At 35.5% G+C, this 21,040-nt stretch overlaps 1 protein-coding gene across 2 annotated transcripts in view; it reads right to left on the bottom strand.

The window, feature by feature from the left end:
* Nucleotides 1-21,040, bottom strand: part of LOC125658064 (mitotic checkpoint serine/threonine-protein kinase BUB1-like) — an 83,444-nt gene that overhangs the window by 50,446 nt on the left and 11,958 nt on the right. For both annotated transcript variants that reach the window (XM_056150252.1, XM_056150253.1), the window contains exons 5-11: nucleotides 16,244-16,395; nucleotides 15,844-16,037; nucleotides 7,784-7,872; nucleotides 6,001-6,042; nucleotides 5,307-5,500; nucleotides 5,000-5,156; nucleotides 1,443-1,701 (exon numbers count right to left, since the gene is read on the bottom strand). In XM_056150252.1, the coding sequence (XP_056006227.1) occupies nucleotides 1,443-1,701; nucleotides 5,000-5,156; nucleotides 5,307-5,500; nucleotides 6,001-6,042; nucleotides 7,784-7,872; nucleotides 15,844-16,037; nucleotides 16,244-16,395 (1,087 nt within the window). The remainder of the gene's footprint in view (nucleotides 1-1,442; nucleotides 1,702-4,999; nucleotides 5,157-5,306; nucleotides 5,501-6,000; nucleotides 6,043-7,783; nucleotides 7,873-15,843; nucleotides 16,038-16,243; nucleotides 16,396-21,040) is intronic.

Raw genomic sequence — 21,040 nt, 5'->3', positions numbered from 1 at the left:
GACATTACCAATGTGAGACAGCCTTGTGAGATATTTCTTTCTCACATTATCACCAGAGTGAGACTGACATTACCAATGTGAGACAGCCTTGTGAGATATTTCTTTCTCACATTATCACCAATGCGAGACTGACATTACCAATTTGAGATAGCGTTGTGAGATATTTCTTTCTCACATTATCACCAATGCGAGACTGACATTATCCATGTGAGACTTTTCGATCTTACATTGCTGCGACGTCATTGATTATGACGTAATTTTTCTGATTTACGTTACATTGGATTCTTCAATTTTCAAATTTTTTGACAGGTAGCTTGGGGTTTTTAGTTTACACATAAGTGTAAACCATTTTCATGTAAGCTCTTTCTGTCTAATTAGTTTTTGCATTTTATTTCAATGATTTAAATCTTCTGAAAACTCCTAATTAATACACTAACCAGTCTACGCGAAAGTCTATAATTTTTAAAGGACAAACAGTCTGATGAAAATCCAAATTTTGTCAGACCAAGCAATTTTTTACCAGACCTGAGCTTTTCCCAATGAAATAAATCTATGGAATATCAAGCAATTGTAACAAATCCAAAAAAAATTTATCAAATAAAATTAAAACAACTATGTAGTGTAATGTGATTTATTGCATGGAAGAAAAATAATTCAGGGCTGTATGGTGCAATGAAAATTTCAGTACCATTCGATTCAACTACAAATTCTGGATTTCGGTTCAGATTTTCTACACACCAAAACCAACAAATATGGTATCCGAGTGATATTCAGCACATTGTAAATATTTTTTCACCACTGATAAGATCAGTTCCGTGCAAGTTGAGACGGTTAACAGAGTTTATCTGCAAACATGCAAGGCTTTTAGAATGTGAGTTAGCTATTTTGGGAAATGCACCATACAGGAAAAGATACAGTTAGTTTTATTTCTTGCAGAACTTAGGCTTGTAAATAAGCAAATTGATTCACTGCCAATTTTGAGCTTCAAATCTTGTTGATTATTTATATAGGTATTAGATTAAATGTGTAGTCATACATGTATATCAATTTATCTATGTACCAAAATAAAATACAAGTGTTTTCATATTTGTTTTGGATTTTTGTCTGTCAGGTCTAATGGTCTAGTCTTTTGGCAACGGCTACTGACCTGTAAGTTACGGCTACTGACCTGTAGGTTACGGCTACTGACCTGTAAGTTACGGCTACTGACCTGTAGGTTACGGCTACTGACCTGTAAGTTACGGCTACTGACCTGTAGGTTACGGCTACTGACCTGTAGGTTACGGCTACTGACCTGTAGGTTACGGCTACTGACCTGTAGGTTCCGACTACTGACCTGTAGGTTACGGCTACTGACCTGTAGGTTGTTGGCTACTGACCTGTAGGTTACGGCTACTGACCTGTAAGTTACGGCTACTGACCTGTAGGTTACAGCTACTGACCTGTAGGTTGTTGGCAATTTGCGGTTGAGTATCCATGTCTTCATGTAAGGGTGATAACTGCCTTTCACCCAGAGCTTGTATCCCCTGAAGTCTTCCCCCCACCACATCACAGTCTGTCTCAGACACCACTGTTTGTTGCACCTCCTGTACAAGATTTGGTGACAAAGACTGATGAGAGGGACGGGCTGTTTCCTGCTGTTGCATTCGGTGCTCAATGTCTCTTTCTAGCTGGTCTTTCTGTGTTTGCAAATGTACCTGGCTACAAATTCAAGATGAACATGCTGTTTGAAACAATTTGCTTTTAGCGACAGAATTTAATCACCATATAGTTGTATTTACAATTGTACATTCTAGTGGGACAGACAAAAAGAAACATCAATGAAAGGTATGCAACAAAAATATCAGAAAACTGACTCTGTAAGGAAAGGCCCAACAGAGAACTGAATTCATGTATTACATGTACTAGTACTAATAATACAGAATTCATGTATTATATGTACTAGTACTAATGATACAGAATTCATGTATTATATGTACTAGTACTAATAATACAGAATTAATGTATTACATGTACTAGTACTAATAATACAGAATTCATGTATTACATATACTAGTACTAATGATACAGAATTAATGTATTACATGTACTAGTACAATAATACAGAATTCATGTATTATATGTACTGTTGTGTTGAAGATGAATTTCATTTCCTAACTGATTGTCCATTCTATGTTGAAGAGAGAAATATGTTTTTTAATGGTATATACAAGCTCAACAAAATTTTTATCTATCTAACAAATAAGGACAAATTTACTTGGTTGATGATTAATGAAGACAAACCAGTAATTGTCAAATTGAGTGAATATTTAGTGTAAACTTTCAGAAAAAGAAGTGATGCTTTAAAACTGCAAAAATCATTATAGTTTATTATTCATATATTGGTATAATACTGATACTGTCCATCTACTTGTATATATACATGATTAGCAATTCATATATGTATGTACTTGTTTCCCCAACATGCTGCATCCACATGCAGTCTATGTAACCTGTAGTTAATGTTGTAAACTTTCTTTCTTTTTTGAATTTCCTTCTTTATAAACTGTCTTACTGTTATGTCCTCTGGGCCCAAAATTGGAATAAACTTTTCTCACATTATCACCAGTGTGATATAGACTTTACCCATGTGAGACAGCCATGTGAGATTTTTCTGTCTCACACTGCTGCGACGTCATTTGATTGTGACGTCATATATTTTCTATGATTTACGTTACACGGTGAAGCAAAAATATTTTGTATTGTTATCTTTAAATTTTAATTTATATAGCTTTCCGTTGGACAATCTTGGGTTTTTTAGTTTACACTTACAGTGTAAACCATTTTCGGGTATGCCCTTTCTGCCTATCTAATTAGTTTTTGCATCGAAGTTCAAATGAGGATTTGGATAATTTAGAATTTTCTCAAAGCTCCTAAATTTATGCACTAAACTGTAGGTAAAATGTGCGAAAAATAATCCTTCATTAGTACGAGTGTGGGATAGGGAAATTCCACCGAGGGGACAAGATTCGCAGTCTAGGACGAGGCTTTGAATTCACGTATTACATGTACTAGTACTGACAACACAGAATTCATGTATTATATGTACTAGTGCTAATGATAAAGAATTCTTGTATTACATATACTAGTACTGACGACACAGAATTCTTGTATTACGTGTACTAGTACTGACAACACAGAATTCATGTACTACGTGTACTAGTACTGACGACACAGAATTCATGTACTACATGTACTAGTACTGACGACACAGAATTCATGTATTACAAGTACTAGTACTGACGACACAGAATTCATGTATTACATGTACTAGTACTGACGACACGGAATTCATGTATTACAAGTACTAGTACTAATGACACAGAATTCTGGTATTACATGTACTAGTGCTAATGATACAGAATTCATGTATTACATATACTAGTACTGTAATGACAGATACCAGTTATATGCTTCTTGTATGATTTATTTCTGACATGAAAGGAAATGCTTTTCATATGAAATAATGCGCTTTCTCCAGTGTTCTAACACGAAACGTAACGGCACACTTTCTACACGAAACAATATGATCTCTACAAGTTCACAGAAGAAGATTCACAAGATTCTCACAAGGTTTGCATGAAATAGCAGTGTTTTTTTCTCTCTACCCATTGGTACTGGTACCGGTACCCATTTAATTGGGAAAAATAGCATCAAAATCGAACAAATTGGGAATTTTCTACCAATATATCGGCAAATGATGGATTGAATATTGTTTAATGTCCCTCTCGAAATTATTTCACTCATATGGAGACGTCACCACTGCCGGTGAAGGGCTGCAAAAATTTTGGCCTATGCTCGGCGCTTATGTCCTTTGAGCAGGGAGGGATCTTTATCGTGCCACACCTGCTGCGACACGGGACCTTGGTTTTTGCGGTCTCATCCGAAGGACTGCCCCATTTAGTCGCCTCATGAAAAGCAAAGGGGTACTGAGGACCTATTCTAACCCGGATCCCCACGGGACTGATTTCAACTAAAAGAAAAGAACAAAACAAGAAGAATTCATCTCTTTACAGACTTTTTTACAGCAATATTTGCTGATGCGAGACAAAAGGAATCGCCGTAGGCTTGTTTTAGAATTGCCGTAGCTCTACAACACGTGCACTGCCATGATCTGTACTTTCGATTTAATACCAGAAGTGAACATTTTAGTTAACTCGTACAACGTTTCAGACTAAGCAAATTATGATGTCAGCGGTCTATTTTTCAGCAAGTGAATCGGGAATTTTTAGTCTCAAAATTGGTAAAAATCAATGGTTTTTGGCATCGGGAATGGTAAAGTTTATCGGTACCAGTTACATGTATATAAGGGGGGGGGAACGCGGAATAGATTACATGCTTTTCACACAGCTAACATGAAACAATTCACATGGTTTGGCCCAGTTCTGGTTCACAAACAATCGACCAGAAATCTTGTGTCACTTAATTGTTCACAATGATTTGGCCAAACAACAGTCTCTGCAGATTTCACTCCACCCAAGATCTATTGTTAAAAGTTTGATTGACAGGCGACCTAACATTGATCGCAATACAGGTAAAATTTGGGGGTGTATTGGGTCTTTAAGAAGTTAACTACATTATTTTGTATAAAATATTAAAGTTTCATGTTGAAAACATTCAAGATATTGTGTCACAAAAGAAATGGCAGACAATGTGATTCTAAAAGAGTTCATGCATTTTTAAAATATGGAATATATATTTTAGGAATGAAAATCACTTCAGTGAAATAGAAAACATGAGAACCAATCTTATTCAAGTAAAAAACACATAAATAAAAACAATATTGCAGAGGATACAAAAACTTCACTTCCATTATTTTGATTTACATTGTACGAGTTCCTACCATTAATCAAACTGTTGTACACGTCCATTAATTTGCTGCATTTGTTTATAGTTATTAAAAGTATATAAACCATTACTTTGCCATGTCTGTTTACATTTATTACTGTATATCAGTTACCTTGATGCCTCAAGCTTTAGTTCTCTCTCCTTCATTTTTTCCTGCAGCATAGAAAGCATGAAAATCTGTTCTCGCTCAAACTGTTCCCTCTGAAGCTGGAACTCGGACATCTGTCGTCGCAGCATATCCTGTTTCCTCAACAAGTCGTCTTGCTGAGCTAAAGATCAAACAGTGTGTAATCAGACTATACCACTGGCACTAAACAGAACATTCATCCCTAAATTGATCTTTCAAATGGTACATGTATATCTAGGTTGTACATAAAGTATATGTAATCGATGTCAAAACTACTGAATGAAACAGAAACCTGCAATAGCTCTATCCTGCTCTCTGCGTTTTTTAGCTTTCCATTTCAATGCACGTAACTCCTCAAACGAAAACTCTTCAATCCCACAGTAAACCTTATCCTTGCAATACATCGGCACAAACATCCCAGCCTCCGTTTCTGTAGCATGTCGTAAATTATGAAGAGGGTCTGTATGTTTTGGAGCTTTTCGAGCACTGAAAAATTTGTATATCTGCATGCTGTTAACTTCATATACATATATTGGATCTATGAAAACTTCACAGATCAAGCATTTTTGCAATTCACATAAAAATTAAGAGACTATTTTGTCATATTAATTGTAATTAGTAGAAACAAAAATAGGTCAAAATAATAACAACTACATGTCATTTCAATACAGTTGAAATCAGCTACTTCATTAACGATATTAACAAATGAATATCCTCTTTAAATATATGTACATGTAAATGGAAAATATTATGTAAGGTTTGCATTTCCAGGTTCAGTGGTTCTTGAGAAAAGATGCTTTTAACACACAAACCTATTTCTAAATCATCTCCCCATTACGAAGATATGGACCTTCATTTGCCTAAACCTAAAAATACTGTGTGCCAAGTTTGGTTGAAATTTGCTAGTATTCCTTGAGATGAAGTCAAAAATTGTGAAATTTAACGAACAAATGTTCCTAAGAAATAAAAGAGAAAAGTGTCACAACCTGAGTACTTGATTTTCCATTCCAGGAGTCTTTCTTGGTGTCCTGCAAAACAAAAAATGAGTGATGATCTATTATTCTAAGTGAAAAAAAATAATACAAGTGATATATAAAGACTCAAAGTTCACAAAACTACAATAAATCCTTGAAAGAATAAGTGTAGTCCAGATCGGAATTTTGATTGACAAGTGATTGGGATAAGTACGCACCCTGCGCCAGTCACATTAAAGAAGTGTGCATAGATATTGAAAATGCTGCACCGTTGTGGCGCAATATCGTCAATATACTTAGTTTGAACTTTTCCCCACTGACTTCGTAGACATACATACAAACTTTTAAACCTTTGAGCTGTTCCCCGCCTGAATCTATATCGATTTAGTGCTTGAAATTTTTTTATCGCTGTCATGCTTTGTAATAGTAAACTTTTCACTCAATGAGGCGTAAGTATGAAGTATGATTTCCTCTGTATCTAATCACACTGTAAAAAGTTATTTGATTGGTTGACACCGTTAAATTGCAATTTTAACATACACGGACTGAAGATGTTACCAGAAAAAAATCCCTAAGCCTGACAAAGGGCAAACATTCCTTAAAATTTCGCCAGAATGATAAACCAGTAGACACTGTAGAAGCAGCTGTTGAACAAGAAGATGATGACTCGGAAGAGCCTTCAGAAAACGAAGACGCAGAAGTCAAAACAAACAGACGATTCAGTCAGTAAATACACTAATATACATGTACAATAAAATACACTAATAGTCTGTCAGTAGAGTTTAGATTATAATTTACAGGTCTCTCGGTTTTTTTAATTGTCGCATAGAAATTTCAATATGGTGCATTCATTTTAGAAATTCACATTGACACTAGATGGTAACATGCCATTGTCACATTTAGCAATTTCTTATCCGAATCATTGATTGACCGGTTTAAATATCATCTTACTCTCCCACAGAGAAGTACAATTAACAACAACTGACGCTACAGATTGTAGAGGTTGGACAAGCAAAAATCAATGCTACATATGCCCATCACACCAGTAAATTAAATGCTCAAGTAAATGCATTATTCCTTGTACAACTGCTAATATCATGTAAACCAACTTATGTACGAATTAACTTTATTACCAAATCAAGATCTTCAGTCAGTTTTAACGCAAATCCATCAATGTTCCTCTACATGATATTATATAAATATTGCATGTAGTTGTGGGTAACATTGATAATTTTCACCCAGAGAAAACCATTGTCAACCGAGGCGTAGCCGAGGTTGACAATGGTTTCTCGAGGGGTGAAAATTTCAATGTATAATACCCTCAACTACATGCAATATTTGTTTTATTATACTGAATGTTATTTACACAGGAAAGCAGAAAAACTTACGTCTGTTGACACTTGATCAATCACAGTCATGCCACATTGCGTATATCGATGCGGATATTCCCGTTTATTACAAACGCTCAAATGATGTCGTCTAACAATCTACGGCGAACCGTACGCGCATAAATTTGACGCATGTGATAATTTTTTATATCACCCGTTGTCAAGTACTGTTACCCGTGGCTAGATACTATCACCCTGGAGCGTGTGCTTTCTGTTCTCAGAGGGTAACAATATGTTTTTTCAAATGCTTCTCGACCAATCAGATTTGAGTATTTTACATCAAAGTATAATAAAAACACATACTTACATCAGTGGCTGATCACAATGTTCCTCTACATGATATTAACACATACTTATATCAGTGGCTGATCACAATGTTCCTCTACATGATATTAACACATACTTACATCAGTGGCTGATCACAATGTTCCTCTACATGTATATTGAAGGATGGTTTACTGGGACCTACGGGAACACCTGCTCCTCTCTGGGGAACCTAAGTATACAAGATACAAACACTCACACCCAACAAGAAATGCAGTCAGTGGAATACATGTCAATCACGCCCAGTGATTTTTTTTGTTTTTCAAACTACCACCCCTCCTTTTCTATTGGGAAAAATTAGCGACATTTTCCTCAAATTGGGAAAAATCATTCATAGTAAATTAAAATGGTAAAGATGCATAAAATAATCAAATAACAATTTTTTGTTTGAGGTTTATTTCAGATCTGATTTAAAATCATAAAATAAATCATTATTTAACATTAAATATGTATTGGAAGTCACACCTTGTATATATATTATTTACTTTTTCTAAGAAATACTTATTGTCTAATTTCATAAAGAAAATAATAAATTATTAATTCACCAGCATTTGTACCCACAATCTTGTAAATATTATATTAATAATCAAGTTTCCAGAATGTCTCTCCTGTTTTGTATTTTTTGAGTTTTAGTAAAACCCTATACTGTTGGCCACTTCCTGTTATTAGCCTGACCCTACAAAAAATGGCGGTCAAACTAAATTGTAAACAATATGGCTTAATGTGCATCTGGAAGCTATATACTTCGCTGCATATCTCCTTATATGGATGCCTCTATTGTTTTACATATTCTTTACAAAACCTTTTGCATGTGCAGTGGTTTGGAGAATAAAACTGAAGAAAAAAAAACGTATTTACTCTGTCAGAAATATACGGTAACCTTTTTAAGCGCTAAGCGTAGCTTGAGCGCTTATTGCCGCTAGTTGGATTTTGCTTTCGTCATCATGTTTCCGGTTTATCGCCACCTATAGGCGAATTTATGCATCGCTGTAGTCAAGTCGTGTTTAAAGTAGTCGTAATTTTGCAACCGATCTAGCACGGGGATAACATTCATATCTGCAGTTGTATTTTTTCCCCGGAAATACAGTTCGTTGAACAGTGAATAAAATATGTATAAAAAGGGTGATATTTTTGTTCTCATTCTTGGGGAAAGTGAGACACAGATGCAGGTCATTCTTCAGTTAAAATTCCAATTTGAATCTGCGTCTGTAATAATTAAAGTGATTCAAAATCTAAAATTGAATAAGAATATGTATATGAAACCGTTTTAGCTAGGGTGCCTTTGCATTGTTACCTTCGCATGATGCTTAGAGGCCAGGAAAATCAATTTGCATGGTGCAATCTATAATTAGAAGCCACGTCATTAAGCTATACACGAATCAGGAGGGTTTTCCACGTGTGTTTTGGCTGCTGTTCCGACTCAGTAAAATTTTTGTCCGACGCAGCAAAAATGTGTGCAACACAGTAAAAAATTGACTGATCCGCGTCCATTGCGAACGAGAAAGAATTTGTGCACGATTATGCTTTGACAGCGAAGGACAGAGATCGGTGTCTCAGAAGGATGATATTGCGTAACTGCGTACACCTTCCCCGATCATATATGTAAGTCGGTCATGCAGAAATTTAGAGGACGCAACGGTGTAACTTAAGCTTACTTTATTATTTCTAAACGACCAAGATATTCTTCAGAATCATCGTCAACACAATCAAATTTGATTTCGTGAATTTAGTTTCAAAAATGAGACTAAAAATAATAGTCTTGGGGCAAGGAAAAGATAAAAGGTACAACATTATATTATATTATATTATGGAAGACAATACCCCGGTTTCAAGTATTCAAAACACCGTGTGGAATTTTACGAGGGCTGTATACTGAAATACATATGTTTAGAACAAGTGTTAGATAAACATTGCCATTGTGTCAAGCATGAATGTGAAATAGTTTGCGGTCCACAGCACGCTACATACAACGAAAAGTAATCGTGTTTTCAATTTCTTTGTACTTCAAACAAACAACTGACAATGACATGCATATGCTACATGTATTTCCGAACGTACAAATGATGAAGAAGGGGGAGGGGCATGGATGTACTGTCGTTGTTCCCTGTCCCCACATTTTGCTTTCGCTGAACGATCTTTTCATATAAAAAAGATGCATTTAGTTTTTTGGTGAGATGCCTCTTCATTATTTCTAACAGCGGTTTGAACATTACCGTTTGAAAATTACTTTTGTAACTTTTCAGTGCCTAGTTTGGGATTCTCATTTAGCTACATTTACATGTTGTAAATTTTGCATATTTATTGCGAGTCACTTCTGTTATGTTTATTTTTTCATATTAGAACTCCTACACAAGCTTCGAATCTTATAGTTTTTTGCTAAGGTTATTAGCATTTTCATATAAAGAACTGTTTTATAAAATTAAAACAAGAGCAATGTGTATTATGTCTCATTCAGACAAACGGATGAGTCTCCTTTGCAATATGAATATGAGCTTTTACACAAGAAGTGTAATACACACAAGTTGATGAGTACAGCGTTTAATGTACCTATGTGCAAACTCTTGTTTTTTTGTTTGTTTGTTTTTTTTTTTTTTTTTTTTTTTAGAATTACGTATAACAAACAATTACTACAATTGTTAAATGTAAATCCATGCTTATATGTTAGTCTAATTCATCATCATATTTGAATTAGTATATCCTCTTGCACTAACTTTCATGTTAAAAATGAACTATCCCCACTCTTGTTGATGACGCAGTATTCAGTTTCAAAGTAATATTGCACATGTATGATGAACATCTTTTCTAAATAACTCCCTAAATTTTGTTTTCAGTTATACATGTATTTATCTGACTTATTTGGATTCAGATTCTCTCCAACCTGATTTTGAATTGAAAATAACTTCATTATTGATTACAAAAAATAATTCCACTTTCATGGTTTGATTGCTATTTACAGATAATTATGTACTGGATTCTGTAGTACAAGTCATACAGATGTATGTTTATGTGTGTATTTATATTATTTCTGGTAAGGTAATGAAATGGATGTAAAGCGTTTCATAATCCTGCATTATTGGTGTGTTTTGACATGTGACATTTGTTAGTGTATGTGGTTATGTGTAATTTTCTTTTTTGTCCAGTTTGTTTGTTCCTTTCTATTATAAGTGACTTACATATATGTATCAAACTATTGATTTGTTTCATTTCAGTTGTATTCTAAAGATATTTCATACACTATTTAACTGGAACACAACAGTAAGTTAGTTGCGTAATAACAATTGAACACTTTATACCGAAAACTACCATTACAACTGTTTTCATAATTTTCTACCAAAAATGTTCTTCTCTATAACATCACATCTGTAAGAGAAAAAAATGCATAGTCATGTAGAGCATTTAATGATCCAGGGACCGGAGCAGAGCAGATCAGAAACCCTTGTCTTGGGGAAATGGGTGGGAGCTAAACAGGGTATAAAGTGTTCATTTGTCAAATATTTGAATAACATAGCCTTAAATGCTATTGATTGATTGTATCTTGTTTCACGTTCTTCTCAATAATTTTTAATTCATATGGAGACGTCACCAAGACCGGTGAAGGGCTTCAAATTTAGGCCTATGCTCGGCGCTTATGGCCATTGAGCAGTGAAGGTTCTTTAGTGTGCCACACCTACTGTGACACGGGACATCCGTTTTAAAGGCCATCTCCGAGGACCCGTGACATTCACACCTGATGCCGAGAGTTTGGTGAGGGAACTGTCACTACCTGTTTAACGAACTAGGTCTGTCGCGGCCGGGATTCGAACCCCGACCGCCCGCATACAGAGCGAACACTTTACCTCTGGACCACCGCAGCGGTGGTAATGCTATTGATACTAAATTCTGATTATAGATATTTAATAAGAACAGGTGTCCTTTACCAAAATTGTAAATTTCATGATCCAAGGACAGGGTTTTAGTTTAGTGTGGGATCAAAATTATCATAGTGACCATTGTTTTAACAACATCATATAAAATTTATATTTCAACGTGTTGAAAAGTTTCAGGACATTGCTTCCAATCCATATTTGTTATTTTCTTCCAGAAAATGTACTACTTAGTTATGCGAAAATAAAGAATAATGCATAAACCTTTTTTTAATGTTGTTCCTGCTCATTAACATTACATACAGAATTCATGAAGTCAGCTTAGCGCTTTTCAGTACTTTCAGTACTTTGATTTTTAAATGGCCTAATTTCCCTAGATTTGAAATTGGGAAAAACATATATATATAATTGGGAAAAAATGGCTAATTTTAGTGAGGGGAAACAGCCAAATATCAGTGGGATTTTAGCCCAAAAACATTCACTGACGCCTGTAAACTTGGTGCAATGATTGAGGGTATTCAACTAAAATACCAAATAAGTGTCCCTTAAGGATATGCAGGACGATGATCACGTGATGGTTGCGAATTTATTATAAATTTAGAACCGGACGCAGCGTAGTTAAGCTTCCCGAGAAAAATCACAATACTGTACAGACATACTATACGACGTCATAATAAAAAAAGTACGTCACGACGTTGTATCGCGGGGAAAATGTCATCATATTTTGTTGTAATTTGCTACCGCTGTCAAGTGTTTTGTGTAAATCTGTTGATTGAATTCTTGTCAAATGATAATTTTCATATTACAAGTCTCTTTTTCATATGTATACATTGCATATATTAAATATATGTATAGTATGCGCCACAATAATTTTGATACTATAGCCTACAATTTATAGTCACCGAAATCGCTCCTACATGCACATGCAATTTGCATCTCTAGGCATTTACCAAAAGAAAGTCAACCGTCTGTAAACAATGACTCAGTGCAAGTGTAAGATGATGATCGCTTGTTGATATTCACTATAGTAGTGTGAAACTAGATCTGGACACACATTTCTCTCAATCTTTCTTGGGAGACGTACAAACTATTCAGGTGCTTTTATAATTGATCCTTGTTTGCGAAAAATACCCCCCCCCCCCCCCTATGACGGCAATCGTTACTTTTGGTCAAATATTAACGTCCATACTAGGAATGTTTAATTTTTGCAAGCATTTTCATGTAAATATAAGTACGCTTTATCTCTGAAACTATTTCATATTCCAAATTATTTTTACTAACTTTACGAAACACTGCTATGGAAATGGTAACTAATTTAAAAAATATGACACACGTCGGAATGTATGCGAGAAGCAGACGTGTGAAAAAGAAAAAGGTGCAAAGTCACAACATGTGCGATACATAAATACTTTGAAAAATAGCATGGAGACGATCGAGTCAAGCGACACTAGCTACCATGGCCGCGGAAATGCTGTTAATCTAGTAAAGGAAGTAGTAGCTCATATTGACCTTAACTAGACCTAACCCGTGGTTTGAAAGAAGACGTATTGTTTAGAGCTAGACTAGACGTTTTGTTCGAAGCCATGTTTAATATATACATGTATATTTAAAAAAAAACTAAATTCTAATTTGTTTCCATTAACTCAATTTTTGTTCCATAATTATGAAAATTCTAAATATTTCAATAGGTTCAAAACAAATATAGTTTCTAACAATGTATTCCAAAACAGGCACGAAGAATTAGCCCCCCCCCCCCCCCCCCCCCCCCCCCCCGTCTTTGACAATGAGCTTTTTTTTTAAAAATAATTTTGTAGTGCAAATAAATTGAGACTGTCCCATCCCCCATTACTTTTAACAGTAGTTATTCATGAAAAGAATATAAGCTTGAAAGTTATTAATAACAAATATTTCGCCAAGCCTAACCCCAAGTGAACATATCAATGTATAACTTCAAGGGCGCCTACCTCAAAATCAAGATTAGCTTCACCCCTTCATATTTCTACAGGAAGTTGGGTATATGAATAGCTTTTAATTGCAGTGTTTGCAAAAAAATTCATTGACAAGTTTTTGAGCAGTGCTTCATTTAGTATCTGGACTACCCTGTTTTTGAGTACCAATTTCCACCCCAAATCCTTAAATTTTCCCAATTTCTTATTATATGGTTATGTTTAAGCATTTTATTATTATATATTTTATATTTTACATATATTCTAAAAATTATTGTAAAAGATATAGATAAAAATTCCATCAAATCATTTTTTTGAATTGAAAATCGGAATAATCTTGTAAAATTCACAATTTTCGAAAAGGGGGGTAATTCAAAGCTTATTATCTCCCTTGTATACCTAGAACGTGGCCATGAAATTTATACACATTGTACAGGACATCCTGATGGTGCTTCATGAAAAAATATTCATTGACGAGTTATTTTTGGCCACATCGTCCCGCATGTCCTTAAAGATGTACTAAAACAGAAAACTGGTCATGCAAATGTGCAGTATCATTTTATCTGCACACAAGTATACATGTAAAAGTGACTCCATTTAAATGTCTTCCACTTTTGCAAGATCTTATTTGCTTTTTTTTTTTTTTAAATAATACAAACCACAAAAAACAAGTTGGAAAATATACTGTAAAGCAAATTTTACATGCGTGGAAGAACAATGCTAAAGGTTTGCAAGCACCACTCTCTTGTCATAATGTGAAAGCCTGTGTATCATACATGTACATTGATATGTAGGTTAACTAGCAAATATGCATATAAGGCATACATGTACAGTATCCTTGCTGACTTTGTTTTCAGAAATTTACAAGGAAATGAAAGAATACAAAAATGCTAAGGGTAGTGTAAAAATGAAGACAGGCGTCATCTAGTCTTAAAGCAGTGTTTTTGTTTTTTTCAGTACTTTGGGACTGGGGCCAAGGGCCCTTACAATTGGGAAAATTAGCTACAAAACAGGAAAATTGGAGAAAATTCATTTTTAATGAAAATTTCAGATATTCCTCAATCAGTCATTTAGAATGAAGTGTCTTTAAGGCAATTTTTTAAAAAGTAGGTAAGATGTCAAGGTCAAAAGGTTTAGTACGAACGGAAAGGTCTTGTCACAAGGAATACTCATGTGAAATATCAAAGCTCTAGCACTTACTGTTAAAAAGTTATCAGCAAGGTTAAAGTTTACAAAAAGTAGGTCAAATTCCAAGGTCAAGGTCACAGGGTCAACAATGTTGGTTGATTGAATATTGTTTTACGTCCCTCTCGAGAATATTCACTCATATGGAGACGTTACCACTGCCGGTGAAGGGCTGCAAAATTTAAGTCTATGCTCGGCACTTATGGCCTTTGAGCATGGAGGGATCTTTATTGTGCCACACCTGCTGCGACACGGACCTTGGTTTTTGCGGTCTCATCCGAAGGACCACCCCATTTAGTCGCCTCTTACGACAAGCAAGGGGGTACTGAGGACCTATTCTAACCCAGATCCCCACGGGATTCAAAGATATTGTTGGTACCCACGGAAAGGGTTCAAAAGTTATTAGCAAGGTTAAAGTTTCAGACAGAATGACAGACAGACAGGTTCGAAATGAAGTTTTTCAAGAATTAGGTCCGTACGGGCTAGTGACTTTTGATGCTCATTAGTCCAGCTAGTGTATCATATAAAATGATCCCATACACTTAGAAAAAGACAACCATACTTTATTTTGCTTTCACGATCTTTAGCCTCTGAGTTACTAACGTAAACCCTTTATAAACTTCCATGTGTTTGGTAGGTCAGCATGTTCTTGTCATGCAAACACTTAACCATGTAGGTAATCGACCCTAAGTTTCAAACATCTAAGACACTCAGACAAATTGGCTTAAATCTTAACCAATTCAGGATTGATATCCGGATTTTCACTAGTCCGTACGAACTAGTGCCATAGTTTATTAGTCCGACATGATTTTCACTAGTCTTTGTCTTACAGATATGAAGTAATTTCGAACCCTGGGTACCAATGGTAAGGTCTTCTTACAAGAAATGCACATGCTAAATATGAAAGTAGTGCCTTTCAGTTTAAAAGATATGGCTTATATTAGAATTTTCTAAAAGTAGGTCAACGGTCAATATATAAGTCATCAGGTCAAAGATTTTGGGGAGAGAGAAAAAAGGTGATAATTACTGCACATGTTGATCTTATTTTTCCTAATTTTTTTTAGCCCTCTAGTCATCTGTAGAAAGTGCCTGATTTTCAATGGACATCTACTTCTTTTTAGATGTGATCAGTCAGTTGTTGTATTTTACCTTAGCTGAGGTCCACACCCCTGGCTTTTGGCGGTTTTCCTTGTTGATGGCAGTGGGTCGAGGTATCTCCTTCCACTCTCCAGTAGTCTCTGGAATACAGGCTGGGGCCTTGTTCTCATCCGAGTAAATCTGGAATGCCAGTCCTGGTTTCTGATTGGCTGGCCTAGACTGCAAGGGTATTCCACCACCAGAGCCTGAAAAGTAAAAACTCATTATTAAAATAGTACTTCCCTAATTCATCTGTTCAGTATGCGAAAACAAAGTACACTAACATGCTTGTGTACATTTCACTACTTGTTACCATTTTCCTCCTTTATTCTAATGACCTTTATCAATCATTAACTTAAATTCCATTATACATTGCATTAGATGTAAATACACATGTAGATAGAGTTGTTACCTTGTCGAACGTTTCCGACTCTGGAGACTGGTGCTTGATGTTTTTTGCCAACAGTTTTCAATTTTCCCAGTACCGTTCGTGTTTCTGAGGGAGCAGTATCCATCTCCTCCACCTGTCCTACCAAGCCTTGAGCTACTCGATACTGGAAACGCCTAAATCAATCAGATACATTGCAAATTCTACATGTGTTTCAAAAAAACTTTCAAATCAACATCAAAAGAATACTACCTCAACAGCTGATGTATAACTGAACTTGCTGAGACACTTTAAGCAATTTTTAGAAATCAAGGGTTAGAATCTCATTTTCTTAAAAAGTTTGACAAAGATAATCTCAAAAGTTTGACGCTGCGGCGAAGAGGAGGCAGTGAAACACATCATTTCAGATGAACATTGAAGTCATGGTGCTGTAAATTTCACTGATGTTAATATAATGTAGTTCTGCAATATGCTGTTTAACTTATTGTTACATGAAGTGAAAGGAAAATAAACCAAGCTAAAATAGAGATGTTTTGTACAGTTTTCACTTTATGTTTCTTGAAAGTGAATTATCTTACACAAAAATTTTCATGGGACTCAAGCTGCTACACCACGAGTCCAGAACTCGCCTTAAAAATATCTAATGACAACACTGCTTCCGACTAAATTTCTTTTGGAACAAGCTCGTTGAACAAGAGGTACTGTGAGCAATGCTCACTAAGAATACCCCCCCCCCGCTTACCCCAATCTCCCAAAGGGTGTTGGTAATAGGTAAAACTTCAGTATTATGATCCAAAAGGTATCTAGGAACACAGCATCTCCATGCGATGAAATAAGCCATTAAAGAATTTAAATAGAAACCATATTGCTACTTCGATGTCCAGTGCACGTGACCTTTGACCTTTTGACCCCAAAATCGATAGGGAACATCTTCATCCCATGGGTAGTCCATATGTATGATATGGTGACTGTAGGTGGAAAGGATAACGCTTTAGAGCCCGGAAACCATATTGCTACTTCAATGTCCAGTGCGCTTGACCTTTGGACCCCAAAATCGATAGGGAACATCTTGATCCCATGGGTAGTCCATATGTATGATATGGTGACTGTAGGTGGAAAGGATAACGTTTTAGAGCCCGGAAACCATATTGCTACTTCAATGTCCAGTGCGCTTGACCTTTGGACCCCAAAATCGATAGGGAACATCTTCATCCCATGGGTAGTCCATATGTATGATATGGTGACTGTAGGTGGAAAGGATAACGCTTTAGAGCCCGGAAACCATATTGCTACTTCAATGTCCAGTGCACTTGACCTTTGGACCCCAAAATCGATAGGGAACATCTTCATCCCATGGGTAGTCCATATGTATGATATGGTGACTGTAGGTGGAAAGGATAACGCTTTAGAGCCCGGAAACCATTGCGTCTACAGACGGACGGACAGCCCTATTCCAGTATATCATCCCCCCCCCCCCCCCCCCCCCCCCCCCCGGGTATAAAAATGGTGTTCAGAGTCAGAGGTATAAATGGAACTTAGAATGCTCTTGTCAGACCAGGATGTAAAGTTCTAAACAAAGTAATAAGTATTGACCCAAACTGAAATCAGCAAAACATAATATTGAACACTCAAACGAATAAAAAAAAAAAAAGAAACCATTTTTTGAAACTCATTCATACACATGTAAACTTATCATAGAGAAAGGAAAACCAGAGAGACAACATGGCTCTGTATTGATAACAAAAAAGTAATTAGTACATATCAATTATCGAAAAACTGATCCAGACTTAGAATTGAGCAACCAGTTTGACACTTAGCCTGACCATCTTTCAAATCCCAATCTAAATACATACTAGTGTTTCCTCTGTATAGTTACATACTAGTGTTTCCTCTGTATAGATACATACTAGTGTTTCCTCTGTATAGATACATACTAGTGTTTCCTCTGTATAGATACATAATCGTGTTTCCTCTGTATAGATACGTACTAGTGTTTCCTCTGTATAAATACATACTAGTGTTTCCTCTGTATAGATACATACTAGTGTTTCCTCTGTATTTAAGAAATGAAACTTATAATTCTTTGTTTGATGCATGTATCAAACGAAACATTGGACGGAAAACTTCATCAATGCGCATAGCGCATTGATGAAAAAGTTTTACGTCCAATGTTTCGTTTGATACATGCATCAAACAAAGAATTATAAGTTTTATTTCTTATAATTTAATTATGTTTTTAAGATAGAAAAACATATAGTTTCTCCCATCAAAAAGCTTGAATTAACGTTTCTGAAATGGCGCGTAGGAATACATATAGGCAAGAATGAAAACAAAAACAAAACGGCATGGCTGTGCGTTCAGGTCAGGAACAGTTACTGTGCAGATTTAAATGGATTATATGCCAAATTAAAGGTGCAAGGGTTAAAAGCTGAATTAAATATAAAGGAAGATAACAAGTGGTGACTGGATTTATGCTGCATCGTGTTGGAGGAGACGTTGAACACTGGTTGTGTCGTTGGAACGGTGGAATGCAATTCGGCTCCATTTCAATATCGAGGAAAACGTTCAAAACGCACTCGTTGACTGAGCCCCATATAACGCAGTTCAATTTCATTGATATTTACCAGATCAGAAGTCGCCACTTGCTCCGTCATGTTATCGATCTCGTAAAGCAGACGATTCATACCGGGAACTCGTGTAATTTGTCTACTTCTACCAGTAAGTGGTCTACATCATCAAATTGACTATTCTGCCACGTCATCGCCTATGTATGTTGTTTCTTTCAATTAATTTGTATTTTATTCACATCTTTAGTTGTGCTAATTTTTGATAGCAATGAAAACAAAAATCAAACAAATGCATTTCGTTATATATAATGCTTGTGTGGAAAATCCCGTTCTATAAATAGCGCTAAAATTAGAACAGGGAAGACACATTCCAGAGAAAAGTAGTCCCGCGTGCTTAGTGCAGATGAACTCCGAACGAAATTTTGACAGAGAAATCAAACGAATTTTTCAACCAATCAGCATCGTTTATAAGTCATCACTTTAAATGTTATTAAATGATAGATACATACTAGTGTTTCCTCTGTATAGATACATACTCGTGTTTCCTCTGTATAGATACATACTCGTGTTTCCTCTGTATAGTTACATACTAGTGTTTCCTCTGTATAGATACATACTAGTGTTTCCTCTGTATAGATACATACTAGTGTTTCCTCTGTAATGTTACATACTAGTGTTTCCTCTGTATAGATACATACTAGTGTTTCCTCTGTATAGATACATACTAGTGTTTCCTCTGTATAGATACATACTAGTGTTTCCTCTGTATAGTTACATACTCGTGTTTCCTCTGTATAGATACATACTCGTGTTTCCTCTGTATAGTTACATACTCGTGTTTCCTCTGTATAGATACATACTAGTGTTTCCTCTGTATAGATACATACTAGTGTTTCCTCTGTATAGTTACATACTAGTGTTTCCTCTGTATAGATACATACTAGTGTTTCCTCTGTATAGTTACATACTAGTGTTTCCTCTGTATAGTTACATACTAGTGTTTCCTCTGTATAGTTACATACTAGTGTTTCCTCTGTATAGATACATACTAGTGTTTCCTCTGTATAGTTACATACTCGTGTTTCCTCTGTATAGTTACATACTAGTGTTTCCTCTGTATAGTTACATACTAGTGTTTCCTCTGTATAGTTACATACTAGTGTTTCCTCTGTATAGTTACATACTAGTGTTTCCTCTGTATAGTTACATACTAGTGTTTCCTCTGTATAGTTACATACTAGTGTTCCCTCTGTATAGTTACATACCAGTGTTTCCTCTGTATAGTTACATACTAGTGTTTCCTCTGTATAGTTACATACTCGTGTTTCCTCTGTATAGATACATACTAGTGTTTCCTCTGTATAGTTACATACCAGTGTTTCCTCTGTATAGTTACATACTAGTGTTTCCTCTGTATAGATACATACTAGTGTTTCCTCTGTATAGATACATACTAGTGTTTCCTTTGTATAGATACATACTATGTATGTACTGAGGCCAGTGATTTTTAAGGTCGGGTCAGTGAAGATAAAAAAATCAAGAAGTCCGATGGGCTTGTAGACTATTTGTTGGATTCAGATATTCCAACCGTCCTATTTGCAAAAATTTACCATCAAAATAAAAATAAATCTATAAATAGCACATAAAGTAAGTGTTTGGACCTCGTGGTTTGTTTATCTTTTTTTCAAAGTAAAGAACACTAACTATAACTTGTAATTGTCAAGATAACTTGTAAGTAAATCAAGAGAATATTTAACGAACAACTTGTTGAAACAACAAAAATGGTCGCGTTCTGTATCACATAGCACACCAGTAATTGCATTATCCAATTACAATGAACTTTGTCAATTGCAATTATTTCTGATTTTTATGCAATTTCTATAGTTTGTAAAATTAATCAATCGTTTACATTTGATGTTGGTAGATAAGACTTGTTCCTAAGGTGCACGTGGGCTGTTTTCATATTTGTGAAAAATACATGAATTTGTAGTCTAGTTTGCGAGGGAAGAGAAAGAGAGAGAGAAAATACTGTGTACAGTGTTGTTTTTCTAGTATCGACAGAAAGGATGCCTTAGTGTGGATACTGATATTGTATGAATATGAGTAATAATCATATTTGATAAAGTTTCAGTAAATTAATTGTACAATCATACAATTTTATACATTCCATAATGTATGTGATAAACATATACAAGAAAATGGGGGGGGGGGGGCACCAGTAAATTTCAGTGGGCCTGTAAATTCAGACAGTTCA

This window comes from Ostrea edulis, chromosome 9 (genome assembly GCF_947568905.1).
Source record: "Ostrea edulis chromosome 9, xbOstEdul1.1, whole genome shotgun sequence".
In the NCBI taxonomy this organism is placed as follows: Eukaryota; Metazoa; Mollusca; class Bivalvia; order Ostreida; family Ostreidae; genus Ostrea; species Ostrea edulis.
The sequence above is the reverse complement of the archived record's forward strand: the minus strand, read 5'-3'. Positions and strand labels throughout refer to the sequence as shown.